At 32.4% G+C, this 19,949-nt stretch overlaps 1 protein-coding gene across 2 annotated transcripts in view; it reads right to left on the reverse strand.

The window, feature by feature from the left end:
• Positions 1–19,949, reverse strand: part of LOC123709958 (dystrophin, isoforms A/C/F/G/H) — a 331,052-nt gene that overhangs the window by 243,888 nt on the left and 67,215 nt on the right. For both annotated transcript variants that reach the window (XM_045661594.1, XM_045661595.1), the window contains one exon: positions 12,211–12,316. In XM_045661594.1, the coding sequence (XP_045517550.1) occupies positions 12,211–12,316 (106 nt within the window). The remainder of the gene's footprint in view (positions 1–12,210; positions 12,317–19,949) is intronic.

The raw sequence follows: 19,949 nt of genomic DNA on the forward strand, positions 1-19,949 counted from the left end.
TCGAACTAATTTTTTTTTTAATGGAAGAAGGGGCATTTGGCAAGCGGCCCACCTGACGTTAAGTGAGACCGCCGCCCATGGACACCCTCAAAACCAGAGGCCTCGGGGGTGCGCTGCCTTTTAAAAAAAAATAAACTTTTTCTTAAATAAGCTTTTTCTTGACGGCCCTAAGTCGAATTGGTTCAGAAATATGTCAGTGGGCAGCTGGTTCCATATAGTGCGCGGCAGAAACTAATTATTGATGTATTGGAATAAAACTATGTAACAGACAGGAGGCTTAATAAAAGCCATGTTTTGAATTCATTCCGAAAAATCGCTACTTTATTAAACTCAATTTGAAAAACTTTTCATATAATAATTTATCAACTCAAGTTATATGAACGAAATTTACAAGAGCAATGTCTTGTATAAAAGACTTGGCTACACAGCAGTGAGTTATGGAGGCTTTTAAGGAAATACCTGCGTTACGCTTAACGTAGAAGGAAATTAAGGAATGCCTTAAGCGGACTTAAACTGAATACAATATTAAGTAAGGCCTAGTTTCATCTGGCTTAAGAATTTGCCTATAGTGTCAATATAAACGTCGACTTTGCAATTAATGTAATAGATACACGTTTAAAACGTTTCAAGTTAAAATATGTAATACTTTTGTTATCCAAAAATTGAAATTACTATCGTCTATTATAGCGTCAAACAAAATGACGGAGAGAGAGCAATAAGCACCGTTACTAAAGTGTAATCGATTTAATTTAGTTTTTATTCATAACATAAATTTTGATTAATGATCACAAATGACTATAAATAATATTACGTAAAATAACACAATGATCTGCTGTGCCTGAAAGCTAGCAATGACGAGAGGTAGCACAGGACAGGGAGTGCTGGAAGTATCTCATTTCGAATGCCAAGACACTTTTTGGGTCGCAGAGCCAGCGGAGTAACTAGTAAAATATAAGTTTCGATATTTGTTTTGACATAATTAACTGAATACATGGCATGACTCATCCACGATTTTATCGGTTACACATGATCACTATAAATTTTAAATTAAACGACGGGAAATGACATATATTCCGTTCATAAACAACATGTAATCGAACATGTTTATTATTGCACGCGACCAAAATAAACTTCATTTTTTATTAGCTCAATACAGCTGGTTTGAAAATAACAATCCCTCCAACAATAGATATATGAAATTATTTAGACTATGTCCACACCAAAAACACAAGCAATCAGCTTCTAGAGTCATATCTGCGCTCTATACGATTTACATACGTGTAATACTTCTACATTTTATCTGTATCTATCTGGACAATACGGACATCTGAAAGAAGAAAAATAGATGATCTAGAAATGTGGTGTTGGAGGTTGGTTGTATGCTTAGGATTTCCTGGACAGCTAAGGAAATAAATGTGCCCATACTAAGCCGTTTACAGATAAAAAATCTTCTTAGAAAAACTAATGATTTAGTGGCGGAGTGGAGGGCACCAGACCTAGAGGCCGATCCCCTACTCGCTGGACCGATTAAGTAAAGGCCCTTACAGATCTTACCATAACCCAGTTGCAGAGATTTGCCGAAGACAGGAGAGAGTGGAGGAATTTTCGCGGTGCCGCTAACTCGTGAAGAGTGCGACTGAAGAAGAAGAATCCCTTTATGCCTTCTAACTAGATACAATTATTAATTATCTGGAAATCGATCCCAAGATTGCCTAATTTTACGCAACCATGTTACCTCGTGTACGAATCTATATTAGTCATAAATCAACGTCAAAAAGTAAAATGAGACGCACTTGTCAATTGTTAAACGTGTCAGTTTTAGGTATTGACAGTCACTTCAATTGCACAGATTATCTATCAACGCACTCATTCGCGTCTTTTATGTGAACACCTTGAATGGGTATCAGACAAATTGATGGAACTCGTAGGAATATCTAACTGAATAAATTTTAGTTAGTTAGTTTAGATCTTATCTTCATACAACTTCGTGTAAATAAAATTACATCTAAAACCGATCAAAGCTATTCAGTTTAATAAATCGCTGGCGGACGTAATTGTGTGTCCGTAACGTAAGTATCCTTCATCAAACATGAAGTACTCATACATATATATTGCACCGACTCCACTCGCTTGGATCACGTCCAAATTTAGTGAGGTACTTATTACAAGTCGATAGAGTTTTCAACTGATTTTCACTTTCTATACATTTAACATATATTTTATTAATCAATAAAAGAATCGCATGCTTAACCTTCCCAAGAGTTTATAAATAAATTGTATTTAAGGGTCATTAAGTTGTTTAATTATTATTTTTTATAATAGCAGTGTTAAAGTAGTTCTCAAGCGTGTATTTTCGACCGATTTAAACCGTTGTAAAATTGATATGCAGACAATCAGCCGCGTTCAGTTCAGTCTCGTACAGTGTAGTAAAAACTTTAAAAAAAAAATTAGGGCTTTTTACCCCCAAAAATTATCAGGAAATGTTCTGATCGAGTCAAATGAACGTCGTTGTCATTGTTGTTTTGGTTAATCATTGAGATTCCTTATATTTTAGGTTCAATATTTAATTTGATTCGATTTGTTTTGTTAGTATTAAATTGTTTCATAATGAAGAATCATTACTTAACAAATCGGAGTAAGAATATTGTTACAACCAATCAGAGCCTCAAATGGGGCTAACTTGACTTTGGACAGTGCGTTCAGGGCACGCAGGGTAGTACTGATTGAGTATTCAGTGGATCATTGTGGTGATGGGACGTTGGACCGAGTTGAGTCTATGTGATTTGTGGTTGAGTAGATTTTGTTCAAAAGGAATTTAAGTTAAAGTGTTATTTGTAATGTTAAAAAGGAACAATCTTTATTAAATACGATAATAAGTCGTCTTTTGTGCTCGCACTTTACCCTCATGACGCCCAGTAAGCCTGATAATGACCACACCCATATCTATATAGTGACGATATCTCTGCGACATATATATATATCTTTTGCTAGGTTAGAATCTCAATCATTGACCATTTGACTTCAATGCCTGACGACATATATACAAAAATACAAAAGGTTGCCTTATTAGAACCGATATGCAGAAAATCAATTACCTTCGCAACTATTGTCATTAATTATAACTGAATTGTTGAAGCCACGTCGCAAGTAATTAACGTGCAGTCGATACCAGCAATAATTCCTGATATTATTTCATGTCGATACAAACACAAACGACAACACTCCACTCAACCTCTGGCTGATTAATAATTGCACTAATTAAGCATGAAATAACGATGGGTATGTATGTTGAACAGTGTTAGCCTAGTGGCAAAGTGAGTCACCCTGAAGTCGAAGGAAAAAGCTATCTCAGGAAGGGGTACCCATAACAGAGAAACATGCGCTGATAAAGTTGAATTCATAAGAACCAAATTCTAACCAATTGCGTGAACTAGTTAAGATCCATAAGAAATCCAAAATTCTTTTAAGAGCAAAAAATTTGGCAAGTATTTTTTCAGTTGGTAGTGGTTTTCATTAACCAGACGCGTCTCCTGCATTTTTGTAATAAATATTCCTGCTGTATAAAAGACTTGCTTCTCAACGTGCCGTTCACCACATCACCTATAGAAATATCTCAAAGAATGTTTCTATAACTTCTGAAAGTAATAACCGATGATGGATGAGAGAGCTTATATGAAAATAAAGCTTAAAGCTACGACAGCGCTCTTGTAAATTCTTAACAAACTCTCCAGGGTGAGAAGATTAGTCCCGCTCTGTTACGCAGGGCGTCGATAGCTCTGAGTCGGAGGTTAACAGGAAAACTGACTATGAACACGACTTACTGTAGCAACTAGTGATCATAGCGACAAACAGCTGTTTACTAGAATTCAATTATATATGTAATTATAATAATTCATTGGCGCTACAACCCTATATAGGTCTAAACTGCAGATTGCCTTCGTTTCTTTGATCACATAATTTTTATAGACAACTATGAGACAAAATGTCATTTTTAAGATAAATCTATTTATATAGCCGTGATTCAAACACACGTCTCAGGGTTGAGACACATACTGAATCCACTATGCCAACACTACTGAACAATTTAATAGAAACATAAAATGTTCTTGTTTATGTTTTTATTGATATATAGTGTTTAATAGAAAAATATAACAAAAAGTTTCGATAAATCAATGATCCCCACCCTAGTATATCGTATAAGAATACACTTATCGCCGGAGGCACAATGTTACGATGCAGCGAAAAATATGTTCCCAAAATTGAACCACTCGAGTCACAAGATCATAGTTTATGATATTACTCAACACAGAGCTTATTTCATTTCGTAGCCTGAGATTTTCTTACTGAATCCGAGTTAAATTTGTTTATATTATATTAAGTCGTCAATTTTAAACAAAATCACTTCACTGTGAATAAACCTATATTTTAGTTTACATTATTATTATTAATATAGTTTATTATGTGTTTAAATTGTTACCCAATTTAATGTCAGACATTTTTATTGAATTAACAAGACTTCACAAAATCCCAACGAATACAGGAATCGATCACAGACAATGAATAAAATCGGCTTTTAATTTTGTCTTATGAATAAAACATCCTTACGATCTCTTAAATTAAACGTTACAATTTGTAAAAAGTATTTATATATTTCTACTGCTTTAATGGGATTGGTGTGTGTAGACGCTCCCGTGTGGGACCAGTGTCGACAAAATTATAATTTTCCCATTTCCTGTCATTAAGTAACGCTTTGTGTCCTAAAACCTGACTACCCCTACTGGTAAACACCATCAACTATAGAACTTCCGGATCGCATAAAGAACTGTATAAGGTGTATTGTTAAGAAAACTATGACGAGCATTAAAAAGCAATAAAATCATTAGTCACAATGCCTTTGAAGCCTAAACAGAACGTATTCTCTACACAAGTTATATATATTATCATTGATTCGTTTAATAAGGGAAATAGGCATCGCACGTAATACACAACATAACAAAAATGGGGCAATTTTACCCGTCCGTTGCGATCCTTCCATGAAAATATTATGGGACAGATTTGACCCTTCATGGGTGACGGTTGACCTGACCTTTTCATGGTTCGTCAAGAAATTAATTTTAATTGAATGCAATAATTAATTACACGGCAGTCGTTTTTAACCACCGGCAAGTAGGTTGTTGATGAGATGTCAACTATGAAGCATATTCTATCTTTATAGCAAATGTCCCATAGAGGGAATTTTTATAAAAATTCTTACGTATTATTTTTTAAAATATTGATATAATAATGTATCAAAATTCAAGATATTAGAGAAACAATACAACAAAAAAATATTAAGAAAACTAGGATAAGTTTTTTTATGTACATCGTCTTAGATGATGCTATATTTTATAGCTTCTACTACATAAATTTATATATAATATATTTACGTTTACTATAAACAGTACTATGGCATAATTACGATATATGAGTAAAACTTAAACATTTGTCGTTGAATGGTGCAAACATTTCCTTACAATTAGACATTCCACAAAGCATGCTGTATGTATAATTCCGAAGCAAATTTGCACTGATTACCACTAACATTACACTAAAACACTAAATAGCTGATATGTATGTTGAGGCCGCGAGACGTTGTGTCAGACGCGCGCGCGGCGACCGACTACCGCCCGCCCGGCGCTGCCGCCCAGCGCCGCCGCCCGCCCTAGCCGCACTATATAGGTTAACGATTACGCGATAACCAACGTCTCTGCTTCTTAATAATCTTTAGATAATTATCCCGTTAAGATACTAATATTACTACGGCAGAATATATACATAACACGATAGATAAATTGAGAATTACTTCAAAGTGTAGTAGAAACTACAGCATATAGAGGAATACAAATACTACGTATTTCTAAGTACCTAATAAAATCAAATATTACTTTACTCGTAGTGATAACAATTCTAATCCTATAGTAAGCATAAATTACAAACAGAGCATAAAACTTATATAGATATTTTTTATATGTTAGAAACATCTTGATGCGTATAAGTGCTGTTACTACCATTCAACAATCCAAGAAATCAACATATTTGTGATAAATTGAGTTATCATGTATCGTAATGTTGCGTTTGTGTGCGTTTAAAATACGGTGATGTGTGCTATATAAATTCACACCTCTACAAGAGAAATGGAGCTAAAATACGTCCGGGAGATTTTGATTGATTTCGTTTCCATATATCCGAAGGAATATATTGAAAGTTTGTAACGTTAAAAAAGAAATACTTAATATTGAGCATCAAATAAATTGCGAGATAATTAAATAAATATACATATATTTTGTACACTGAAGTATATTATGTTAAGCATTGCCGTATTTTAAATTTATATGATATTATGGGACTGCGAAAAAGCCGAGAAGGCGACAAGAGGTGGTGTGAATAAGTGATTATTTGTACCCCCAAGTCAGCTTTTTCACAGTTCCAGGGATTATCTTATACAAGACTTTTATTCCTAATCAATTTAATCTGAAGGATTTTAAGGTAAGTATCATATAACAGCCATATTCAAAATTAAAACATAACTATTGAAGAGTTTATACTCGTACATGTACATTTGTTTACCGATACTTTCTCCTAAATGTTATGACTATTTTGATCTGTATTACTTAAACCATACAGTTCAAATCAAAACGATGCTTTCAACTGACGAGTTGTAATGCTAACCTGAAATAGCCCTTATTATTCAAACCGTATCGTTTATAATGGTTTGCTACGCCATTTTGTTTTCATTTACAGACAGTTGCACAAACAGTGGTTAATAGGACGGTCGCGGGTACTGCTCTTATTGACAAGTTAGAGTTGTGTATCTTCAAAAATATATCGATATAAAATACGTACATAATAATTAACTATGTAAAAAAATTGTACATTGTTTTGACTAAAAGCAAGTGAAAATACGCTGTTAGAATAAATTGTTTTATATTATTTGTTTAAGTCATCCCAATAATACGTTATGAACAATACAAACAGAAATACATGGTAGCATTTTATCGACATAAATCTAGTCGTCTCTAGTGCGCGTAGCCATCTACGACTTATCTCTACGACCCCTCTGCGTAGACCCTCCTCTGAGCCGCGCTTTCAAAGCATAACATTTCGAATTCGTAGCGCCATTGAGGAAAATATTTCGTGTCTAATTTAGTTCCCTACAGTACCTTGTTATTAATTTGTTAATCTAACCCGTTTTTAAAATATTGTATTGTTAAAATAGCATACTGGATTGTACTAAAAAACATAAGACTATGCCTAGTGTAGACATATCTGCGTGTGTTCTACTGTACACTCATTCATATTATTCTAACTGTATACAAAATACGATTACAAATATACAAATTATAAATACCTGATCCAGTATTACGCTAACGAGTTCTATGGGACGAACGGCGAATCAAATCAATCACATTTTAACAAAGTTATCTGATTAATATTCATTGTATGTTTCCAAACAAGAACAGTAATTATAAGCATTTTATGCTTACATTTTAACTGCTTATTCAATGAATTATTTAATTAATAACACTGTTAGCTTAGTTTATAAGTGGGCGAATTTAAACTCCTTAAGTCGTAACGTCAAACATGGTACACCAATTTATTTTCCTTTCTTTATTAGTAAGCCGAAATATTAACCTAAAGAGGAGACATAAAAGATGTTTATCTGCTTTTTATAAATTTGTTCTCCTAAGTTTTGTTGCCATAAGCAAAATCGAATTATTTAATCCAGGGCTGTGCTTGACAATCTCTAAACATTAGACGAATGTATCTGCATCAAACTAAGCAGATATATGACGGATAAATAGTACCTTTATTATTATTAATATAGATAGTTTAAATAAGCAAAGTGTCAGCCATCCAGATAATTGCGACTGCAGACATAATTACTTAAAATTTTGTTTTCATAATTTTAATGAAACTGACTCCAACCGTAGCCGTGAAAACTGTCACAGAATAACAATAAACACTTCATTTCATCACAAACATGAAATACCACACCTACCTAATCATAAAAATGAGCCAGAAGATGCAGTTGTTAATAGAATTTGTTCCCAAAACCCTTTTCTTAACGATTCTCTTTTAGTACATATTAAGATTAAAGTTACATTAACTGCGTAAATGATACGTAACAACCTTATTTTATAGATATTAACGAGTTATGTTGGGGCCTGGTAGATAGTACCTGTGACCACAGAGCTGATGCTTTCCTCGTTCAACGAATAAGTATCGCATTACAGCGAGGTATATATATATTATAGGTTAAGAAATAATGTATATTCGATTGTTATGATTACTAATAAAGTTATCAAATGCAATAGTTATTCAATTATTGTTTTTTTTATGGAACTTACATGAAGATTATTAAACTTTTCATGTTCATAACATAAATTATAAGGTTATTAAAGTTTTGTCATTTAAGGATAATGTTTACTTGTCTTACGTTTAAGTTAAATTTTACAGAAATCAAAAGAAGGAATGTACGTCAGGCGATTTAACAGTTAAGGGCGGCATTTAACAAAATATGCATGTAAAGGCGACAAACCGAGGCGATGCAAATACAAAACATGTTCGCAAAGGAATGTTTCCCTAAATGTTCTCGTTGAGCGTCAAGCTAATGCTGACAACCGAATTACGACACATTCTGTTATTTTCTTGAGCTACTAACCGAGCGATACTGTCAAAAATGGAGAAACAAAGTTTTTCGCGGACACTTAAAACCTATATTAGGTTAAGTACCTAAAGGACTCAAATAATTTATAAATGGACATGTAAAAAATTACTGATCCAGTTGTCACAACCTAACAGCGGCGAACTAATTACAAATATAATTTGCTCCGAGAGGATTCAAACTTGGCCGTTTGAGGCCGCTGGCACCGGCTTGCCGGTCTACCAAACGTTTGAGGAGATAATAAAACCAAACAAACCCAAACAAATAGTATTAAACGTGCTTATTTCAAAGCTCCACTCGACAACAGGTGTAAACCCGTCACTGGTCGTAAACGTTAACAGTAAAAATGTTCATAAACACACACACATAGGGCCACTCATAAAGCTAGTATGCGTGATACACACAAGCCAGTGCTTTTTGTGTAATTATTATGTTTCGTCTTTATTACCGTTCTACTGTCTCATAAACTCTTTACTGTTTAGCATAGAAAATTTAAATATTAGTCGTATTTATAAATAAGATAAATATTATTATTTATTTACACATATGTATAATTATAATGAAGTCACTTTATTTATAATACTGCTACTTAATGACAACTCGTAACAGTAAATAAATATAGACGAGGTTTCTTACGACAATAGACGAATTGAGACATACAATTATGGGAAAAGGCTTTGTAATTCTTGGAAAGCATTTATTTTTATTAACTACATACAATATTTATGAGTTTGACGTATTTGATTTAAATAACAAATGAAGGTGTTAGTTTTAAAGTCGGACTCAACATGTCACGCACTATTTTACAACCTTTTAAAATCATCCCGTCCAGTTCTTCAGAAAATAATTTTATAGAATACTAGCTGCAAACGTTTTAGTTAAATAAAATAACTATGTACTAATAAGAACTAGGAGATGATCGTAGAAGGGTGACAATTAAGGGTTGTAAATATTTTTGTATGCTGTATAATAAAAAGATAAAAACAAAAAAAATTGTCTAAAAAATAAAATATCGTGTGGAGACCTTATCACTGAGGGGTTTGAAATATAGATAGTAGCCGATTCTCATTCTCAGTAGCCGAACATGCATAAAAAATTTCATAAGAATCAGTCGAGTATGGGAACGATCATTGTGACCCGAGAATTTTATATATATATATAGAGATATCAAAGCTTACTACTCGAAGGAAGCACTCAATTAGTTGATAATCTGTCGAGTATAATGTTTTATAGTATGATACTATGACGTTTAGACGTATTATGGCACTAGACGAACCAATTGCGAGAATTTCGTTAAATAATAATAATAATAATAAAATATGTTTATTCATTTTAAGTTCAATTTCATTACAATGTGTAAGATTTGGAAACCCTTTTAAGTAAAAAATATACCTGTGTCAGGGTTTCCAGCTCTTTCATAACAAACTTAGTTATACATTCCTTAAAATATTTAATTTATATATAATTTAGTTACATCTTCTATTAACTTTTTTTACTTTTTTTGTTATTGATTTTTAACTGTTATCAACACACTGGAGTGCATAAGTGAGTGTGTGAGTGCAAATGTGTGAGTGAGTGAGTGAGTGAGTGAGTGAGTGATTGAGTGAGTCAGTGAGTGAATGAATAAAGTCTGTACTACATACTAGGCCTCAGAAGAAGCTCCAACTCTGCGTAGGGTATGTTCATGAGCCAGTCCTTTAGTCGTATTTTTAGATTATAGACGGTAAGCGGGTAGATGTTAAGCAGCCTATTTAATTTATTATAGATGTAGTCTGCTTGCATATTGCGTCTCGCAAAGTCAGTCCTAACGGTCTGACCGACGACAACATCCCTATTTCTTTTTAAGAACAGCCTACTATCAAATGGTAAAAAATAAAAACTTTATTGAATAATTCCTTATAGTAAGAGTGTAAAAAAAGGACAAATAATTAATATGAGGCGTTATCTTCCGGCAAAATGTATCAGCAATAAATGTCTCAATTGTTCAGACGCCTATTAACGCAGGCCTTAAACTTGGTTCGAAATGGTGAATTATTTATTGGAGCATGACCAAAGAAATTCCCTAGGGGTTTAAAATATGGGATAAACAATTTAAAGCCGTATTTATAGCTTAAATACGCGCGAGTTAAACCAGGATTAATAAGTCTTAATATACAAATTACATGGTTATCATAAGACAGAAAAACGGGTCATATTAGGCTTTATAACGGAAGATAGCAGTTTACTTAGGTGGAGCTCAATGTATTATATTTCTGTATGCAACGAAGTGTTAATAAATAAAAACATATGTGTGCGTGTACTAGCGTACACACGAAAGAAGTGAAACTTCTTTATGTTCTAATTTTTGGAAAAATTGATCTCCTATATCCAACTTAAATAAACTTAAATTAGATAAAGTTTAACAAAAGCCTTTTATTATCATAGACATGAATAGAAATAATACAATCATTTCATTTTACCTTATTACTACTAAGATTATTAAAGAATTTAATTAATTCGAATCAACCGTGGGATAAGAAAAATATGGCGCGTAATGGAAAAATGTGACGCGTAATCGAAAAATGTGACGGTAATTTTTATTCGCCGATAACGAAGTTTCACTTCAATAAATAAATTGGGACTCTCTTTGTTATTCTGTCAATATCATTAATAAAGGAATATTTTAACAAAACTAATGTACTAAAGTCTGCAAATAGCATCTCACTGATCAGCTAGTTAGGTTATCTCCCGTTAAAAATCTAGGAATATTACAAAGACATTTTAAGGTTCTGATTCCTTATTCCAATTTTAATAAATATGCACCGAATAACGAGCCTGATAAGGTAGTTTGGTGAAATGACTTCCTTTTACCGTCACAACTGTTGACATCAAGGACGCAATTTATCAAGCGAAAGCAATTATAGATTCATCAATCTTTCTACCTCCTCTGGGATCCAAACAAGTAACATATGCCTACGTGCGCACGTACGTACGTAAATCTAGAATGTGTATAATTACTATCCCTCATCACGAACTTCAAGGGACAGAGGCTTTTGGTTTGAATTAAAAGCATAAGATAAGTAAAATTTTATGAAACCTAAAAATCTAACAAAACCTAGTGTTTAAGTGCTTTAAGATCATAGATGACTTCTCCATAAATACATACTCCCCTATGCCCTGTCGGTAATTTAAAATTATGATAGATATTTTAAAATTATATACAAAATATATTTTCTTTATCAGTCAATTGTTTTTGTCAGGCAAAGTTGATAGCAAGGTCCCCTTTGTAACACACTATATTTTTATGGTATATATAATAAAATGTTTGAGATACTGAAGCCCAACTTCAAATAATCACCCAGCATGCAATTGCTAGCAGTGACGTAAGTGCATACACATTTACTTAGAGAAGCACGTAGTTATGTGGTGTTACAGTATTCATAATTTGTTATAAAAAGGTTTAGGTTTCTATTGTGTTAGTATTAAGCTTCTGTAAGAAATGAAAATAAGGAAATAATTAAACATACCTTTTCCATGTAGCTGCTGTCTGTTTTCTGTACCCTTGAGACTCTCAGCCGTATGCAGCAACTCGTCCAGTTGAGGTTTCTTCTGTTCCAACTCACGCAACACACCCTAAAAATAACCAAGTTCAGGTAACATAATTGGTTAAGAATAGAAATAGAAAGCAATTAAAAAGTTCCGTAAAAGGATTTCGGATATTAAAATAAATTTCACTTCTGACTACAAGTTTTTCACATGGTAAACGTCTCCAAATGGTCAGTGTCAGGTCTTTGTAAGAGAAAAAGACATAACAACATTGTACTAAACCGTCTCCAATATTTGTTAACTAAAATAAGTCCGTAGATTTATTCACTTCAAAGTAAAATTTCTCAGCGTTTCAACGTTGGGCTCGTTCACCGGAATAAGTTTCTTTCATTTCTAAAATCATAAATCTATAACGGAAGAATAGCTAAGTTTTTGTTAAAGCAACGCTCATTATTCAGAATATTTATAAGCCCGAATAAATATTATTAGGAGATTGAAGGAAAAAACGTTTTTTGGGCGTAATTTGGTTGGATCGATACAACCTATAACAATCGCCCAAAGGTACGCCCGTGCTTCGTTTAAGTTAACATCGCACTGGTGTTTTTCAGTTTATTTATTTGTTATTTATCATCCGTATTATATTTAATATTATTATTAATAGAAGTATTATTTTAAAATAGTAGGCTTGTATTTTAACGTGCCATTCACACAGTTTTCACACACCAACGGATTATTATTTTCATGTGTACAATTAAAAACACCAACTCGAGTTGTTGACGAAAAATATCTTGAGAAAACCGGCATATGTTGGTCGCAAATCCACCGCATGTGTCTCAGATAGCTGAACACTTGTCGATAAAATAATGATATGATAAGTCCCACCGGTTATACAATATTTTAGTATATTATTTTAATAAACCGAGTGATATGTTATATGACCACAAACACTTACTAAGAAATTATGTAATTCAGAGCGTAACTAAGAAATATACTTGATAAAAATATAATCAAATTCAATGTGTCTAACATATGTATTTCGATACATAGTTTGGAAAACCTGTAAACTCATATATAATATATCAATCACAGAATATTATTATTCTTTATTATTTAATTCTTTCATTAACTCCACGAAAATTGGTAATAAAAAGAGAGGCAAGCAAAGCTTTTTATATCAAAAAAAATTATTTCGCAGTGCGAGTATGAACTACGGCAAAGTTTTTTTTTTGTTGGTTTTGTATAGCTTAATATGTTTACCTTAAGTTTATTTTTGTATATTTATTTTGTTCATCTTAATTAAATCGCGTTTATTATATAAATACTATATTATTTTGTATGAAAAACTTAATATAAAATACAATAGAAGGCTCTAAAGCTTTTTCTTTAAATAATTATTTTATTTATTTTAACGGAACTATAATTAGCAACTCCAGATTATAGTGACTGCTCATGGCACGTCGTAACAGCTTTGTAATAATATGGATTGTGTTTTCATCTCACACGACATCAAAAGCTTCAGTAGTTGTAATAATGGGTTAGGTAATGGGAAGTGATTTCTTTTACGCCAAAAAGTTGTAGGTACTACAATTGTTATATACAATTCAATTTAATTAAATATATTTTTTTTTACTTTATTTTATAACTACATCTGTACAATGAGTAGTGAAAATGTGAGGAATTCAATTAACTATCGAACAAAGCCAGCTCTAATGAGGTAAGTATTATGAAACTGAGCACTTTTGTTACAAACTTACAAAATAATTCATTTCTACTCTTAATTAAAAGGTTGTTGAAGTAGAACGATATCGAAGAACAAAAAGTATATAGTTAAAAGGCCGGCAAGGCACTCGCGAGACCTCTGGCATTGAGTGTCCATGGGCGGCGGAGCATAGCATCAGATGAGCCTCCTGCCCGAACGTTTGAATTAAAATTTTAGAATATTTTATAAATTAGAATTAAAAAATTATTAGTTAGTAATATATAAATAAGTCTTAAAACAATTATTTTTGATTGCATTCGTTACTCAACTATGAGTGAGATTTTTATTGTTTATGCTTTAACATCAGACGTAATGTATAAATCTTTGAAATAATCGGTGTTATATTGGTCCCTAGCGAAGAAAATCATGGTGAAATCAGTGTAAATCGAAAAGAAGAAGTGAGTTGTATATGTGTAATATACAACTCACACCTTTAACAGCTTTAGATTATTTGTAACAGCCAGTAATCAAAAGTATTTGCCTCTAAGTTACGTAAAGGGATTTTCGGGTTATTGAACTGACAAATGTTATGCAACCAACTTATAAAAGACAACAGTATGGAAAGGACCAAGGGGAAGAAGGAGAAGAGGTTGCCCCAAAAAAAGGTGGATAGAAGAAATAGAAGCGGTAACAGGAAGAAACAGAAGAAACAAATGGAGAAAGAAAGTACATAGTCAGTTGGAAAAAAACTGAAGGAAAGGCGAAGGGGTTCCGATCGAGGATATTGAATTTAGCTGAGAAATATATAGGATAAAAAGATAAATAAAATAATGTATAAAATGTAAAAAATCTAAACTGTATATTATCTTTTTTGTCATGATTGGAAATTAAACGGGCTTTATTATTATTTACTTAAAGAATTTTTTTATCGCTCAACAAAATGGGCAAATACATAGTTAATTTGTCTTACTATTAGACGTTGATTTGTACTTAGAAGTAATTTACAAAAGTCTATATGTAGGGTATCAATACTCAAGACGAAGAATATGCAAGTACTATAGAAGTACCTCGACACAAATTCTTATACCTATTGGTAATTTATTCACATAACGAGTGTACCACAAAGAACGGTTTGGTGGCGGTCGATACATAATCTTATACTATAACTAGCGGACCCCACAGACTTCGTTCTGTCAAAAAGGTTTGAAATGTGGCAGTTTTTTGTTCCTACCAATTTTATAGTCGGCGCAAAAAATTATCATGGCAGAACCATCACCCTGATGATAGGCTGATGTGTGAGGTTCAGCTCGGGTGACCAAAATCTTCGCTTCCACGAACTTTGGCGACTCTTCTGTGCCCCACTAAAAAACCCCGACTGGGATGTCTGCTAGAGAGCTTCAAACTAAGAGGCGAACTTAGGATTCAAACCTGATTGGAAAATAATCTAAAGGGATAGTGGGAACCTAAAAGTGACAAATATTTAAAAAATTTTGTGGCTTATTGATATATTTTCCCATTAGTATGTTTTCAAATAATTTTGCTCAGATAGGGATATTAAATTAATAATTCCAAAATTGAATCCTTTTTTTTCCGCCATTTGTTTAACAGACAGCATTTTATGTCGCATGCCGAAACTAAAATAAAATAAATAAAATCGCGAAGCCAACTAAATTAAAAATCAGTACTAATTATGTATAGCTCTCACATTTTTTTAACAATTCAATTTGGTCGGGTTTGCGATAGTATCACTTGTTGTGTTTCGGAACGCGACATTGCAGACAACAATGAGTGCTTGTTATTTAATATGAACTTTATTGAATAGCATTAAAGTTCAAATTTACTCTACATTTTATTTACAAAACGTTTGTATGGGAAAAAGAAAAGGGCTGTTTTAGTGTTTTCCCGGAAATTATTCGAATTTTTCTCGCCGTAAAAGCCATCCTTAGACTTCGATGAACATTAAAAAAAAAAATTGGTACAATTGTTCCAGGCTTTGTAGAGTTATGCACTTACCAACACATTTTGCGATTCATTTTTATATTTTAGATAATATGTCCTGAGTACATACCTCGTTACAATATCTTCTTACCAGGAAGAAAGGCACATAATTTTAGTTTGGGAACAAAGAGAGGTTAGACTGATGCTAATACCTTGCCTCACGATAGTTCTCAAAAACGCACTAAACACTCACTACAAAATTTTAAATAGTGGACGTAACTATTATCAATTATAATTAACAAAAAGTATATATCAAAATAAAGATGTGTCTAACGTAACCCAAGTAAATCTCAACAATGACTCACCTAATAAATGTGACGATCGGCCGAGAAAAAAATATTTGAGATCACTCTCATCAAAAGTTATTAAATTGAAATTATGTATTTCGAACAACGAGCTTTAAATATTTAGTTTTATTAACTTTTAAATCAATAACAAATGGCACTTTATAAGGTAAAACATAAAACGTAAACGTTTAATCGTTCGTAGATGATTGGATTTAGGTTTAAAATGTTTATATTATATGTATGTCGTGGTTTTCAATGTATTCGGTAACATGTTTATAGACAAATGAAACAAAATAAAAACCATGAAAATCGTTCCAGCCGATCTCAACTTAAAAGTTTTCGAAGAAACCCGACTTTGTATTATATATTAATATTTGAATATCCTAAAGCGCCACCCTGTTTAGAGAAACGAATGTTTGGATGTTTACAGAGTACCGCAACGATCTACAAGAGGGCGTTGCAAACAATAAATTATAGAATTTACTACCGAAATGTACGACAAGTTGAAATTTATAAAAATACAATTTAAAGGCATGGCTTACATTCAAAGTGTCATTAACGGCTAATTGACATTAAAGATTTAAATAACTCATGTACTCAAACGGAAGATAATGCCTATTTAAAATGTACTACCTTATACTTAAAGAGTCGTTAAGTAATCGTTATCTATTAAATATTGTAGTTCACCGTTGTTCACCAAAAACTAACACTTTATATCTATTCTTTTGTTCGTGAGCATTTATTTTTCTAATAGGCAAGTAGGTGATTAGCCTTCTGTGCCTGATACACCCGGTTGACGTTTTCGGACTAATACCGACTTCATCACGAAGTTTTCCTTCGTACGAGCGAGTGTTAAGTACGCACATAGAAGTCCCATTGATACGGGGATCTAAAATACGACCTCACGAAAGTCAGTCGCACGCTGAAGCCACTAGGATACACTTTCTTAACTCTTTTTTATCTTAAAAAGTTAAATTAACTATAGATCTATGACTGTAAATTAGAAAAACAAGATTCACACTATCATGCATTACATACATTTTTATGTATTGAGAATAATATTGGCTCCATAAATTATTCAATATGCCTGTTTGGGAGAACATCCGTGAATATTTTAAATTGTACCAGAAATACGGTAATACTATATTGAGCATTAGATGTAATTTTACTATATTTTGATAAGTTCTACACTTCATAAGTAGTATATAGTAGTAAATGTAAAATAAATAATAAATATAGTAGCAATACAACCGTATGGGGTCCTGGCCTTCGATTGCATAATGCATTTATTTCTTGGATCATTATATTTTACGTCTGTGCCTGAGACATGTCGATTTCCTCACAATGCGGTTGCGTTATGAAAATTGATAACTACGTCCGTTGAATGATAAATATGCAATGCCACAGCCGGGATTCGAACGGCTCAAGGGTAACGAACATCATGGTTGAAAGACGCATACTTAGCTAAGAATATTTATACAATTTGAATGAATACTAAGCTCTGAATTCCTACACTGTGTGTTAAGTTCACACACACAAACGACGATGAAGTGGTAGACATAAGACTTGTTTGAAGGTATTTTTCTTTGATAATATTGGAAAAGAATAAGCGTTAATATAAGTAATACTAGTTATGATGATATATATATCATTATAGTCTATATATATATAACTATTGTGAATATAACAAAGGCAATGTAAGTTGGACAGGTAAAGATAATTTACGACTATAATAAATCGTAGCAGTGAGTGAACTGAAAAGTGAAAAATTTACTACAATGGGTTACGGAATCAAGATTATGCGAGCATGCTACGCTACGCGCTACGTTTCATGTTATCCGTTGCCTAGCAACCCAGCTTGCTTCCATCTCTTGTGCGCATGCGTTATCTGTAGAGGGGGAATAGTGCTGATCAGAGTCGATAAACGTATTCGAGACTTTTTGGAACATGTGGCAAGTTAGTTAGCAATGGATTTCTATTGATACAAACGAAACTTGATATAAACTACATACTTGCAAATTTCCGCTGCGCAGGAAAAAATGGATTGCATAAAGTTTATTGAACAGTATAAGCCTTTATTTTAAGTTTAAGTTAAAAATTAGGTATTTTAGAATTCAAAATACCACACAACACCATGTATATATATATATATATATATATATATATATATAATATGATAGCACTAATTATCAAAACAAATTTTTGAATTGTAACACTATTTTTTAAATATTTTATGCTAGTGATATCATAATATCATAGATGGCAGAAATGATACTCTTATATCAGGAACTTTATTTTCATTAACAAAAAACAATATCGACAGCCCAACACTATTACCTGCACATGCGCAGTCACTATGACGTGAAACGTTCCCGAAATGTTTGCTCAGTCATCAATCTTATACGGATGAAGCTCATTGTGTTGGCCCCTACAAATACTTAACCAATATCATAGTTGAAACAACAAATTCAATAGCAAACAACGTATTAATTTCGTCAACCGCTGACAACTGTCACAGATTTTTTTTAAAGATTTATATATTGAAAGAAAAAAAATACAGATAACGGAACTTTCTACAGCTGCGATACTTTTGACATTTATCACCTTTTGTCTTCAGTCACGTGTACATGCACGCTGTAAAGCACGCGAAACGTCAGAAAATTTTTAATTAAAAATTATGTAAAATAATTAAAAGTTTATAATACAAATATCTTTAATCCGGTTAAAAAATTGTTTTCTTTCAATGTGTAAAAGCTATGTTTTAACCAAAGACAATAAGATTTATATAATAAATTAGATTTAACTTTTCTAACACTCTTTGCATGTATTATTACATAGAGACTATGAAGAGATATGTTTAAATAAAATTAAATAACAATATTTTCAGAGGCGTGGTAGCAAATTTCATGTTAGTAATTCTTCAATGTGTGTATTTTTTTCCTACTACGTGCCAAACTAACACCAGTACGATGCAAAACATTGTGTATAATCTCTCGTCGTCTAATCTACGTGGGCACGTATCGTCAGGCACAAACGGCTGATCACAGAGTTGTATAGAGTCATCCATCAATAAAATGGACACAGAATGCTCATTTTGGGGTAAAATACTTTAAATACATATTTATTCATTTATTATGTAAAATTGAAAAATAACTAAGACATGTTTGTTAATATTAACATTAATTAGCAAAGTAAAACATTCTTTGAATCTAAAACTATAAACCTTAATATAATAACTAAAATATAATATTAAAAGGACCTTACCTAGATATTATTTATTTTGACTATTATAAAAATTGATAAATAGAAAATTAAAGCAAATTCAAAAAGTTTTGTAACAGCGTAATAATTTATTTTTTGATAATAAATATAATTGCTAATATTCTTGCAAAACTGTCATTTCCATGTTTATTAAAAAGTGGTTTGTCTATGAAATATTACTTGTACTGAACTTTTATCTTTAGGTAGTTAAGGCTTTCGAGTAAAAGTTGGTAAAATAAAGGCTTATAAAGTTAACCACGAACAACTCGCAGTCCAAGCAGACAACGGGTCCCTCCGAATTTGTCAATTTAATAAACTTTTTGTTTGTTACGGGCTTTCAAATAATACACCCTCACATTAATGCCTTTTGGGCTATTCATACGTGCCGCGTGTACCCGCTTTGGGACGTCACAAAAAAACAATTCTTAGTAAAAAGTTTTATAATTCCACGGTCTGTATGCTTCGAAATGCTCTT

Source organism: Pieris brassicae, chromosome 5 (genome assembly GCF_905147105.1).
Source record: "Pieris brassicae chromosome 5, ilPieBrab1.1, whole genome shotgun sequence".
Classification (NCBI taxonomy): domain Eukaryota; kingdom Metazoa; phylum Arthropoda; class Insecta; order Lepidoptera; family Pieridae; genus Pieris; species Pieris brassicae.